Source organism: Cynara cardunculus (assembly GCF_001531365.2).
Source record: "Cynara cardunculus var. scolymus isolate 2C chromosome LG 3, CcrdV1, whole genome shotgun sequence".
Classification (NCBI taxonomy): Eukaryota; Viridiplantae; Streptophyta; class Magnoliopsida; order Asterales; family Asteraceae; genus Cynara; species Cynara cardunculus.
Window position 1 is genome coordinate 18,965,684 of NC_037530.1, and position 14,019 is coordinate 18,979,702.

General features: G+C 37.4%; 1 protein-coding gene across 1 annotated transcript; it reads right to left on the minus strand.

The window, feature by feature from the left end:
• Positions 1–11,790: 11,790 nt before the first annotated feature.
• LOC112510282 (ethylene-responsive transcription factor ERF014-like) lies at positions 11,791–12,553 on the minus strand. Its single transcript, XM_025115641.1, has one exon. The coding sequence runs from the start codon at positions 12,473–12,475 to the stop codon at positions 11,855–11,857; it is 621 nt and encodes a 206-aa protein (XP_024971409.1). The 5' UTR covers positions 12,476–12,553; the 3' UTR covers positions 11,791–11,854.
• Between the last annotated feature and the right edge of the window lie 1,466 nt (positions 12,554–14,019).

The following is a 14,019-nucleotide window of genomic DNA, read 5'->3' on the forward strand; positions in this document are numbered from 1 at the left end:
ACCAAAGTAAGTATGTTTGAGACATGCTGAAGAAGTTTGATCTATCCAATAGTTCATCTATGAAGACTCCAATGGCTCTTCCACTCACTCTCAACAAGGATCCAAATGGAAAGCCTGTAAATGTTACTGTTTATAGAGGAATGATCGGCTCCCTGTTGTATCTCACAGCTAGCCGACCCGATATCATGTACTTCACTTGCTTATGTGCAAGATATCAAGCTGAACCTAAGGAATCTCAACTGATCGTTGTCAAACGCATATTCAAATATCTTATAGGAACTCCTAATATGGGTTTGTCCCTAAAGGTTCAGGTTTTAACCTTATTGGTTATTCGGATAGTGATTTTGCAGGTTGCAAAATTGATAGGAAAAGCACCACTGGAGGCTGTCAGCTTCTAGGTGGAAAGTTGGTGAGCTGGACAAGCAAAAAGCAAAAATCAGTGTCCATATCAACAGCTGAAGCTGAATATGTAGTCGCTGGTAGTTGTTGTGCCCAAATTATTTGGATGAAAAATCAGCTGCTGGACTACGATCTTCAGTTTTCAAAGTTCCTATTTATTGTGATAGCACTAGTGCTATTGCGATTGCAAATAACCCTGTACTTCACTCCAAGACCAAACATATCAAGATCCGATATCATTTTATCAGAGATCATGTTATGAATGGTGATATTGAACTTCACTTCGTTCCAACTGAGTATCAACTCGCTGACCTTTTCACCAAGCCTCTTGATGAGACAAGATTTAATATCTTGATCAGCGAATTGGGTATGTTGAACACTGAAGATTAATCTTCAGCTATTAAACATCACTCAGTAAGTGAAATGAATCAGTGCTCTATCTCTAACACTGAACTTTTGAGTAAATATATCTATTCTCTCTCAGGTATGATTACTCTTCTCTTTTCTAAAACTTAAAATCTTCACTGAAGCATTCTTCTCTTCAGTAATAAATGTTTTAAAAGGTGGTCTCAGTGATTCTCGACACTAACCACATCTCTAAGTATATCTTTATACTTTTCTTAAAATTCAAAACGATCATTGAATCTCTTCTTATCAGTGATTAAAACATTTTTTTTAAATGCTAGCTTCAGTGACTCTCTTATCACTGAATCTGATGTCTTAAAACCCTCACTGAATCCTTCTTTTCAATGATAAAATGTTTTAAACGGTCTTATCAGTGTTTCCTTAAACACTGTATGACTCTTCGTTTTCTTAAAAACTATTTGTTTTTAAAAGAAAATAGTTAATGAACCGTCTTTATGACGACATTCTCTATTTACTAAGTGTGACGTTTTAAGACGCGCAAAAGGTTCTGTCATCATGCTACCTCATTTAATGCCATCCAATCATGGATGAGAACGTGGTATCTTTTTCATCATGACCACTTTCCCGAACCGTCGTCTTTTCTCTCTCTCATATTATCTCTCTCTCATCCTACCTATAAATATGAGACTTCTTCTTCACTTTTCTTTTTACGCTTACAAAATTCTTACTCGAAACTCTGCAAGAATTCTCCCAAAGCAATAACTCTCAAAAACCTTCTAAGCTCTTACGACCTCTTCTTTTCTTCATCTAAGGTCGATATCTTCTCTTTTTCTTTATCTACTGTTATAAGAAACGTTTAATCTATTTAAAGAATCTTGTTCTCTTAAATACATTAAACAATAAAGGTTTTTAATCATCTCTGTCATGGTTATAATCTTGTTTCTTGATACACATTTCTCTTGATAAAACCCTAATCTTTTAAGGTTTTTCCAAAAGAAGTTTTTACTTGTTCAAAAACTTTTTCTATACTCAGAACCACAAACTCTTGGTTTATTTCTAACAAACCTGTTTGCTTTACTTCTTATTGATACAAATAGATGGTTGCCAAGAACGTCACCTTCTCCATTGACAAGATCTCCATCAAGGCCAACAACCACATTGCCTTGTTGGAGATACCTTCCTCCAAGACGTATTACCAAGATGCAGCTGACTTTCTCAAACAGCCGTCCTTGGGCTACGCACCCAACCATGAGCCCATCATGGTGAAAGAACTCCTTCAGCAGTTCTGGCTCACTGCTGAGGTTGTCGAAGTCAAAGATAAGACTGGACGCCAGGTGGAGCAGATCAACTTCACTTTCAATCGCATGGAAGTGAACTTTGGTGTTTCCACACTCCGGTCGGCTCTCCGTATTCCCAAGGGCCCCTTCTACAGTGAACCCTTTACCGCCGAGATCATCGAGCTTCTCGACGCCATTGGCTACCAGTGGCCAATGAAGAAGGACTCCAACGCCCCTCTGAAGTCCTTAACAAAGATTGAGAAGAACAGGATGTCAGCTATCTGGCAATACCTGTTTTCTCATTTCATCCAGTGCATGGGTGGCAAAACTGGAGGTCAGGACCAGGCCTCTAGGATCGCCTTAACCATAGGCATATCTGCGATTCAGCGTTGCAATATAAATTATGTTGCGGTCATTTTCGATGACGTGGTGCTCAAGCTGAACAAGCGCCAGCGAGAAAATGTGGTGCCTTACACCAGGTTTCTTTCAATGGTGTTTGCCAAGATCTTTAAAGATCTTTACCCTAAAGAAGGAAACCTTCATGTTTTCAATCTTGGATCCAGGATTTTGGATCATAACCTGAGGGACAGTGATGTGGCAGTAGCTTCTATTGTGTCCATCACTACCTCTTCTCCTCAGGTGGCCACGACAAGGGTAAACCCCCCCCCCTGCGTCTAGCCAAGCCACCAAAACCCCTTCAAAACGACCTTCTCAATCAACTCTTGGTTCTCCTCAGAGAGCCAAGAAGTCCAAAAAGGGGACAGCCATGTCTCTAGCTGGAGCCTCTCAAAAATCTTCAGTTATTAAAACTAGCCTTATCCCCGAGGCATCTTCTGCTCACCCTCCTAGCTCTTCAGTGATCTCTCCCATCACTGTCGTATCAGTGGTACCTACCCCCACCACCTCAATGACCTAAATCACTAAAGGTGTGAATATCAGCGCCGCCACCACTGAACACCCACGTCTCTTCTCGACCATTTTCTCTGATCCTCCTTCCTTGGTCTTTATACATGTCGATGATGTATCAGCGACCATCCTTCCTGATACTGAGATGTGCACCACTGGATCTAGGGTTGCTCCTCTCGATGCTCCTCTGCGTACAGATGTCCATCCTCTCGAGGACATCTTTGCTCACGCCAGTGACAATCCTTTTGATGTCACTAATGGCCCCTTAGTTATTTCATCTTCCTACCCTTTCTTTTCTTCTAACCTTGAGCTTTCAGCTTACACTTCTTCTTTTGCAGGTCCTTCTTCGACGCATGAGTCTGATGCTCAGGAAGTGGAAGAGGAAGAAAGAGAGAAAGATGATGGAGGAGATGAAGAAATTGATGATGACTATGATATGGCGTCAGACATCAAACTTCTCCTTCCAGCCATTGATACCGTCCTCTGTAGGATCAACGAAGTCCACTAAGAGATGTCCCGTCAGGATGATCTTGATGCGAACTTCCTTGCCATCCAGACGGACGTTCAAGAAGTTTAGAGTCATCTCCAGACTCTCCAAGAAACTGTTCAAGCCAACACCAATGCCATTGTTGTTCTTCACAGTAGGGTTGACGATGCTCAGGCTATCGCTGATCAGCAGACTGGTCTTCTTCAACAGATCCTGGATGTTGTCCATCAACCAGCTCCAGTGATCCCACCTTCTTTCTCTGCCAGTGATCGCGCCCAGCTCCATGAGACGCGTGAGGCAAAGACAACTCTAGCAAATGCTTTGCAAAGGCTAGAGGAGATAATGGTTCTCCAGCGTCAGCGCTTGGACGAACTCTCTGGCCAATTCTCTCAAGTCTTAGCCAGAGAGGGGGAGATGAGGTCCAATGCTGGTGAATCATCCGATGCTGCTTTTGCTCCTTCTCAGGCTGTTGGTCCAATATCAGCTTCAGTTGCAGTTGAAGCTGAGGCTCCTAGAGCTGAAGCGGTTGCTGCTCCTGTAATCCCGACCACCAAAGCTGCTTCAGCTGAGAATGTCGATGCCATCCCTAAGGATGATGCCCCTACCATCACTGCTGCTGGTGAAGATGATGATGATGATGAAGAAGATGATGAACCTACCATTCCAGACCCCGGAAGTGATCTAGATGGCGACAATGACGATGATAATGAAGATGACTTTACCATCAAGTACCAGAAGCCATCAATCGTCACTAAGGGAGTTGCTCTCAGGGATTCTGCATCCCAGGGGGAGAAAAGGCAAGGTGAATCTACTCCATCAGGGAACCAGGACCCCAAGTCGAAAGGCAAGGCGGTTGCTGAAGAAGGAAACTTGAAGGTATTGTTCAATATCTCTCAACAACCTTTGTTTGAAGACTCTACCTCTCAGGTAGTAATTACATCAAACTATCAACTTCATATTCCATCAACAACCTATGGTCGACTGGAGCGGGTACCTGATCAACCCGTCTCTTGTGCTCCTACCGACCAGCAGATGTCTCAGCTGAAGTAGTCACTTGACTAGACTAGAGTAAAAATCCCTATTCATACCTATAGTGGTGGTGAGTTTGACTTCCTGTCTGAAGCTGAAAGACTCGAGCCATTAAGGGTTGAAGAAGAGCTAAAGCTTCAAAAGAAGCAGACTGAAGACAGCTTGAAGCTGGCCAAGTCACTAGCTGAAAAGGTCCTTCACAAGAAGAAGTCCAAGAAAAAGGTGAACGCAGTCCAAGCCCAGACTAAACTTCTTTCTATTGCAGAAGCTGAGCATGAGAAGAAAATGAAGCTAGCGGAAAAGGACAAGCGATGGAGCTAAGCAAAGCCGAAAAAGAGAATCAGTCCCCGCCCGATTATCAGTGTCAGCATCAGCGGACGTTCTAAAGACGGTGGAACGCTGGACTCAATGCTCATCACCCGGGATAATCTTGATGCCGTTACCTAGTATCCTTCTTACCTTGGCCGCTATGGATACAGCGAATGGATGGAGATCAGACAAGCCATTCAGCGATCCAAGTCGAGACACAAGACACTTATCGAGGACACCATCAGTGAGCTCATTAAAAGGATGTCCAGGTATGTCAAGGTCCCTGACAGGCCATCTCTGAAGAAAGGTGGGAAGAAGAAAYTCAAGCTCTCTGATCCTAATGATGGACCATTCCTAAGGAACGAACATAAAACAAGGTTCTCCTTAGATGAAATCCTGAAGGGTCATCATAGTACAGACATTTCTATGTTGAATCTTGACTTGCCAGATAAGGGTCCTTATACACCCAACATTGTGCAATTTAAACCTGAGTTAAAAATTATATTCCTTGACTATGAAGGTGAAGTCAAATTTCAGAGAATGTCAGAGCTACATCTATGTCCAATGGGTCATCTGGTTTACCTCTTGCTCTGGATAAATGATAGCATGCCTGGAAAAGTCGTAGATCTGAAGATACGAAGGAAATTTCTACGTCGAAGAAACCTTGGTGAAGATGTACCTGGTTACATAGATCTAAGTGTTCTAGAATAGTTTCTCTTTGTAACAACAATCCACTTTTCCTTGTAACTTCTTGTACTATGTCTACTTTCAGTGATTGTACTTATAATCTGTAAGCACTAGACATGTACTGTAATACTTGTAATATTTCTCATGATTAATAAAATGAGCATTCCATGTACTTCACTGAAAAAGATCCTTGAAAAAAGTAATAGGGACACAAGTCTATGAGTTCCAGTGTTACTTTTCGCATTCACTGACAATCTATAAGTCAGTGAATATGCTTTCAGTTTCAGTTTCCGTACTTATAATTTTCTTAGATATAACTTAAGGAAAATTCTCAAGCTTAGACTGGCTAACTGAAAAAGATCCCAAAATAGTAAAAAGGGGCATGTACTTTATATGTAATTTTTCCTTACTATTATTTGATAAGATAACTTTCTTTATCTTATCTTGTTATCATCAAATAGGGGGAGATTGTTGATCCTCTCTCTCAGTGATTTGATGATAATCCTTTTTCACTTATACGTTGTATTTATGTTTCTATCTTTTCAGTTCCAGCGATCTTCACTGAGTATGTTCAGTGATCGCTGAAGAACTTGCTTTGTAAATCTATTAGAGACAGCAATACTTCAAGAAGACAACACTCACACCAAAGAACCTTCAGCAAACGTCGAAGACTGAAACTGAAGATTAGAAACTGGCGAGTACGTGATCTGAAGCGGTATTCAGTGATTACAAGTCTGTCTACATATGTGTGAAGACTGCTCAAGCTTCAGCAAATGATGAAGAGACCTTCAGGTCTTCCAGCATTCAACGATCAAAGGAAGCTTGCTTAGCCCGATTGTTGTTGTCTTGTCCTTATACACACAAAGGACAAACACCATACCCTTATGAAAGTTGGTACGGTACGGAGCCGACTAGTCGACTCTATTGTCCACCAACTTTAGGTAAGGATGTCTGCTCTTGAATAGTTTTTTTTGTCTTAAGGCTTGACACGTACTCTAACCCTATCATATAGCATTAAATGAACATTTAATGCACTGGTATAAATAGAAGTGTTTCTTCTCCATGCAGAGTGCGCGTAACTCACTCTCTAACCCTAATTCTTACTTCAAGCATTTTCTAGCTTAAGTAAAGGATCTTCTCAACAACATTTCTTTTCTTGTATTTGCTAAGATTTAGTATGTAACTAAAGATTGTTTAGATAGGTTCTTATCACCTTATCTTTCCGCAAACAATCTTGTAAAATCTGTATTGATCGTCTTTATCAATATATTTTTTTTTGAAAATATTTTTTTGTATTCATCCCCCCCTTCTACAAACTGTTTTACTATTCTTGTAGACCCTCAAGGGACCAACACTACGCTTCTTCCATCGGTTCAATTATGTATGCCATGTTATGTACTAGACTGGACATCTCGTATGCCCTAAGCATGACAAGTAGATATCCGTCAAACCCAGGTGATGCTCACTGGGTAGCAGTGATAAATACTTAAAGTATCTGAGAAGAACTAAGGATATGTTATTGCTATATAGTTGTCAAGAAAGATATCTGTCTATCCAAGGGTATAAAGATGCTAGTTTCCAAACTGGTCGTGATGACTTTAAATCACAATCAGGATATGTGTTTGTATTAAACGAAGAAGCTGTGAGGTGGAAGAGCTACAAGCAAAGTACAATAGCAGACTCAACTACAGAATCAGAGTATATTGCAAAGTTGAACGCCGCGAAGGAAGCTGTTTGGATGAAGAAATTCATCAAAAACCTAGGAATGGTTCCTAGCATATGTGACTGTGTCGAGATTTATTGCGACAATAAAGGTGGCAAGGTGCCATAGCTCAAGTGAAAGAACCAAGGTCACATCAACGCCTCCAAGCATATTCTAAGATGATACCATCTGATTCGAGAGATCAATGATCGAGGTGACGTGAAAATATGTAGAGTTCGATTAGAAGATACTCCAGCAAACCCTCTAACCAAGACTATAAGTCAAAGCAAGCATGATGCTCATACCAATTCAATAGGCTTGAGGTTTTGCAAAACACTAGTTTAATTTGTAGTTTTAATAAACTTTAAATTACTTGAACATAAAACAACTATGTTTTCATCTATTTTAGCATATTGGATATGAATATTTGCATTAAACATTTATGTGTTCATTATTAGCATGTTTAAGTATTCTTAAATAAAAATGATGATCATATTATTTAAATCCGTCCTTGATCAATTATTACCAAGGGACTGGTAATAAATAAAGATCATTGTGAAGTTTTGGTCATAAGTCCAAGTTGGAAGTGCACTGGGTTGGCTTGCGGCACATGCATAGCTACCCCGTTTAAAGCCATTTAACACCAAAACTTCCCTTTTTTATGCATTAAATCATTATCTACATCATTATCTAGCACATACTGCATTTAATTCCAATTATGACGATAAACCATACTTTTGATTCATCAGTTTGAATTTTAGCGGCTTCGGTGAGAAAGGTAGATACCGTGAATGATCACAAGGGCATGTAGGAGAGGCATGCCACTACCAACATGGCATAAGAAACTAAGAATAGACATTGAATCCTTAGACATTTTCGATGACATGACCTAAGATAGGAGTTCTAGAGATGCAATATTAGGGTAGCAGACTATGAATAAAGACTCGTAGTTAGTCTAAACTGGGAGGGAGAGATCTTAAGAGGTAGAAGATGGGGTAGTGTAGTGATCTAAGAAATTGGTAACCAACGTCCTAAGACGAATCTTAAGAGGTAGAAGTGGCGGGTAGGGTGGTGAGGCAAGAAATTGGCTACCAACGTCCTAAGATAGATCAAAAGAGATTTGTTGGTGTACCTTTACTATGTGCCTGATGTTGAGCATTCATGCACATATTTTATATGTAAAATCCCTATATTTATATCATTTTGTCCTTAAAATATGTCCACCTAAGTCCCTTATTATGTATATTATTGTATAGGAGCGAAAAAGACTTCAAACTGAAGAAACATGGCTAAATAGAGTCTTTCGCGACCTCATGACCGAGGTCGTGCTAGATGTTGCCCAACCTTTTATGGAGCATAGTTTTACAAATAATTGTGAGATTAAGAATATTTTCCCAAATATCAAACAAACCGGACGTATTTTTTAATAACGAACATGCATAGTTATCCAAAAATGGAAGACATACTTTTCAAAAAATAACGATTGACAGAGGCATACATTTCAAATAACGTACCAATTAGCAAGGAGATGGTTTTGAGGGGTTTTAAGGGTTCAATCCTTCATCCTTGGGGGAGTCACTTCTTAAACGAATTTCAGGAGCAAAAAAGAAGACTTGGAAGCAATTTCTATTATTTCTCCTTCAATTAGTTTGAAGTAGTTAAGTTTTTCATTCCAACAATAGTCGGACTTTAGATCGTTGATGTATTTCATTTGAGATTCCACTCAAAATATGTGGAACAAGTTTATTTGCTTGGCATCTTTTTTATAGTTGAATGTCAATCAATCTGGCCAATTGATTGGTGTTTTGTGGGAAATTGTTATTCAAAGCCCCATGCACGTAATCGTATAGAGATCTTGATAAAATAGCAACTTAAATCATTTGACATCAATAAGGTTTTCAAATAGATTTATTAAATTCTCGTAATCAAAGCTCTAGTAAGCCATGCTTGCAAGCTTATCATTTTGAATTGGTGATTTCTTTAACTCGATAATTCTAATTGCATGCACTTGAGAATTTGAGAGTTTGTTCAAACTCTCATCTATGGTTAAGATTTGGTTAAAGAACTTGTTTGATCAATATCAATATATAGGGAAATTCAAGTTGTTAGAGTTTGTTTTAGATTTGTTTAACCATTTTGCACAATAAGAATCAATGGCAGTGGTTACATTACAATCGAAAATGTGATATTGGTGGAATTTTAGTTTATATTGGTTTTATTCGTATGCATAGTTTAATTATTCAAATCCAAATCCCCCTCGTTGCTAAAGTGTAGAAGTAAAATAATTATCACAATCAATCCATGTGGATTCAACCTAACTTGCTACTATTGCAATATTGGTTGTAATAAAGGATTTTGTTTTTTTTTTATTAACCTGAATATCCAATCCGCTATGCGAGCTAACTAATTTTAGGATGACCATCTGCTTTACAGATAGCCCGGAGTAACCGCATTTGAACCTTTGTGGCCACAAAGGGATTTTTATTGCTCCTTGGATATTGAACCTGGGACCTCCTGCTTTGCTCCAAAGGTCAAAAGTACCAGGAGGTCCAGGTTCAAATCCAATGAGGAATAAAAATCCCTTTGTGGTTACGGAGGTTCAAATGCGGTGACTTCGAGCTATCTGCAAAGCAGGTGGTCGTCCTGAGATTAGTCAACTCGCATAGCTGGTTGAATATCCAGGTTAATAAAAAAAAGATATTTAGTATTATTATTTGCAAAAACTTTGACGGGGTCAAATTTGCATGTGCACTAACCATGGGCGGACCTGATGTGGTGCCATGGGTTGCACGTGCCACCGTATTATTTCACCGCCGAAGGGTAAAAAATTTATGTTTGTTAACGGTGCTACCATATCGTTTTAAAAGGTACTACCGTATTTCCCTGAAATCCAAATGGTGCAATTAAAACCCAAACAAAACAAAGCCCAAATAACCAAAACCATACTTTTTGTAATTATTTTTGGATATATATTGACCGTTTTCAAAAGAAGAACACGCGTCGGGTACAAGTTTAGAAGTTGTTTATCGGTACTTAGGGCTGTAAACGAACCGAACGAACACGAACAGAGGCTTGTTCATGTTCTTTCGTTTAACTTGTGTTCGTGTTCGGTCGTTTAGAAATAAGGTGTGTTCGTGTTCGTTTATGTCCGTTCGTAAACATGCTAAATGAACGTAAACRAACAGGCTAAACGAACATAAATAAATATTATTTGAATTCAAAGTAAATAAATAAAAGATAATATATTAAACTTAATATATAAACGAACATAAACGAACGAATATAAACGAACGTAAACGAACGGTAAATGAACGAATGAGACTCTTGTTCATGTTCGTTCGTTTAACTAAACCAATAAAAAATAGGTCATGTTCGTTCATTTATTAAATAAACGAACTTCCCTTCGAACGGTTCGCTGAACGTTCGGTTCGTTTACAGCCCTATCGTTACTATAAAAACCATATTTTTTGTAATTATTTTTAAATGTATATTATACTATATTAATTATATGGTGCTACTGTTTGAAAAAAATTTGGGTCCGTCCCTGGCACTAACTTATGATAATATGATTACATGGTGTTCTCACTTTTCACTAGGCTTAGGGGCTGTGAAAACTTAATGTTTATCGGGTAAGCGTCTATTAGTAAAAGACATCATCCTTATTTACCTTAATATATAACATTCTCGGTCATCAAAATGAATTGTTGGGAAGTGTCTTAACCCGATAAGCTCTTATCGAGTAAGTGTCTTTTTCCCTCACTTGCCGGTTAAGATTCTCGATCATTATCATACTCAATCGGTAAGGTAAGTGACATTGATATGTGTTTATCTAGTAAGTGTTCTTTTCTACTAGTCTCTACCCTTAATCTTTTATCTTTCTTCCAATTCTCCTCATTTTTCAAGTTGTTCGAACTTTTTGCAAGCCAAGGTATTCATGAAAACAACGGCTCTACTCTCCAGGTAAACATGTCTATCTAAATTCCACCCCATCTGATACATCCATATAGAGGTTCCAGTTTAAGAAATGCATTAAACTTTTTTTTATTAACCTAGATATCCAACCCGCTATGTGAGCTGACTAATCACAGGACGATCACCTGCTTTGTAGATAGCTCATAGTCAGCACATTTGAATCTCCGTGGCCACAAGGGGATTTTTATTCCTCCTTGTATTTTTACAAATACTTATAAAAACTATCAAACTTTAAAAACCCAATATAATAACTATTCAACTTTAAAAAAGCTATAGGAATCATATAATTCTCAAAAAATTTACTCAAAATATCAACCAAATGACCATTTTTGAAGTTGATAACTAATTGAAGTATGAAAAGTTGTTAGAATTTACTAGGATTTGACCACACAACACATGAATTTCTAGAAGATTAAGAAAAATAAAAGGAATATAAGTAATAAAATATTGTCTTCCATCTTTTCATTAAATCAAGGAGACAAACAACATTACATACAATATCATTATTGTCAAAGAGACTCACATGGGATAGTTCAAAAATATTATTCCCCACACACCCTCCTTTTACATACATACATACATGCATATATATGTATGTATGTATGTATATATTTCTGTAAAAACTAAATATATAACTGTAAATTAGTAAAAAAAATGTCAGTAAATATATGTTTCTTCAATTTGAAGATCAATAAAAGAATCATCAAGAAAATAAAAGATTTATCTGCAGAAGCTCCAAAGATAGATATCATCACCACCTTCTTCTTCATAAACATCTTCCATGGTTGTCGAACAAGAATGATCAAACTCAAAGAACGACGTATCGAGCATCACATCGTTGTACGTCGGTGAATCGAAGTTGTACCATGGTGCAACCATCGACATCAAGGTGCCATCAAGAGGATCATTTGCGGAAAACAATGTTTCCTCATCTTCTATTGGATTGGTTGGTGGTGGCGTAGAGGCGGAGGAGGATAACGATGATGAGTATGATGGTGATGGAACAGTGTCGGTAACAGTTGCAGCTGCTGCCGCGATCTTTTGGATGGATTTGGGAGACATGATGGGAGTGGAATAGTCGTGATTGTATTGGGTATGAGAAAAGTTGAGATTTGCGGTGGGACCCTTGAGGCAGAGGAGGGCTGCATCATAGGCTCTCGCTGCAGCTTCAGCAGTCGAATAAGATCCTAACCATATCCGTGTTTTTTGATTGGGTGCGCGAATCTCAGAAACCCACGAACCCCAGCTCCTCATTCGTACTCCTTTGTATTTCTTCTTGCTAATCATCGAAGACGATGTTTTCCACGATTCCGTTTGAATCTCTTGCTCCTTTTTCACCATTTCTTTGATCGAATACGTGATATCTAAGAAATTTAACACCACACGATGCGATTCTTCAATCGACCCCTGTTTGTTTCTTGATAGCAAATAAAATCAAGTTTTTTTAATAAATAAATAAAAATGAAATTCGGTGTGGAATTGATGCAGAAGAGTATTGGTGAAGATGAAATGAATGCAAGTTCTTGTTGTATATATATAGTCTTCAAGTGAGCAAGAGCTAGTGAAATGGGTGACAGGGTGTTTTTATTTTGCAAATATTAAATTAAGTAGGGAGACCTATAATTACTGATTTACCCTTGGATTTTGCATTTGTTACATAAACACCCCCCTTGACCATCATTTTTTGTTCTTGGATAGTAATACGCATCTGTTATTCGAATTATTGTATCGAAATACAGTCTGCACGACCGAAAGTTTTCACACTCAAATATTTTATGCATCAGTTCCTCATGTAGGCACAAATGTAAATCGCAAGTTCTAGAAAGTCGTTTTTTTAAATTAAGACGTGTCTTCAAATAAGATGATTGAATGTAGATAAATATTACATGATTACTTATCTAATTCAGTTATTGCTTAAATGTTAAAGAAAACAAACAAAGAGACATTACTTAGTAACTGAACGAATAAGTCATTAAGCCAGAGACATTACTTAGTAACTGAACGAATAAGTCATTAAGCCAAACGACAAATAGAAACTAATACATTGATGGGCTTAAACTATATATACTGCTAAACCAAAACAAACTAACCAGCTATATTCCACTCGTACGTAAGTAGAATGCATGCAAATATGTTTTCAAATACGAGACTTTTGCAAGAGATGAGTAAGAAAAGAGTAGAAGAAATTACGGTAATTTCTTCTTCTTTACTTTGTCGAAAAGACAAGTGTATGTATAGGCTAGAAATGCAGATTAAAAACCTTGGGGACTTATTGATACAATTGTTGAACTTCAAGGGTTGCATATGAAACTTATAATGTTCAACTGTATATACATGAATTGACTAGCTATAAGTATATGTCCAAATAAATTATTGCAACAAGTAATATTAACCATATCTTTTAATAAATATTAAAAGGGTACTCGTGTAATATAGTGAGATATATCTTTATTTTAATGTTTTGTTTTATTTTTTGTCTTTATTTATATATATTATGATTTATGTGGTTTTAATCAAGATAATGTTTTTACTTTTGAATAAAAATAAATTTGAAGATATCATAAAACTTTGAAAAAGTATATCGATATTAATATCAAATTAATTATTTAAAAGTTCTAGTTTTTTTGTAAAATTTCTGTAATTCAATTTTTTATTTTAATTTAATTTAAGTATAATAGCGAAGTAATTTATTTTTGGCTTAACAATATATTTTTATAAAGATAATGATTATGTTAGAACTCAATAATTATTCTAATTATATTTTAGATTTTTTATATTTAAATTGAGATGTTTATTTTGTATTTGATTATGTTTATCCACGGTTAGTTATACAAAATCAAAAATGGAGTTTTAATAAATTGTAGTTATGCACAATTTACTTGTAA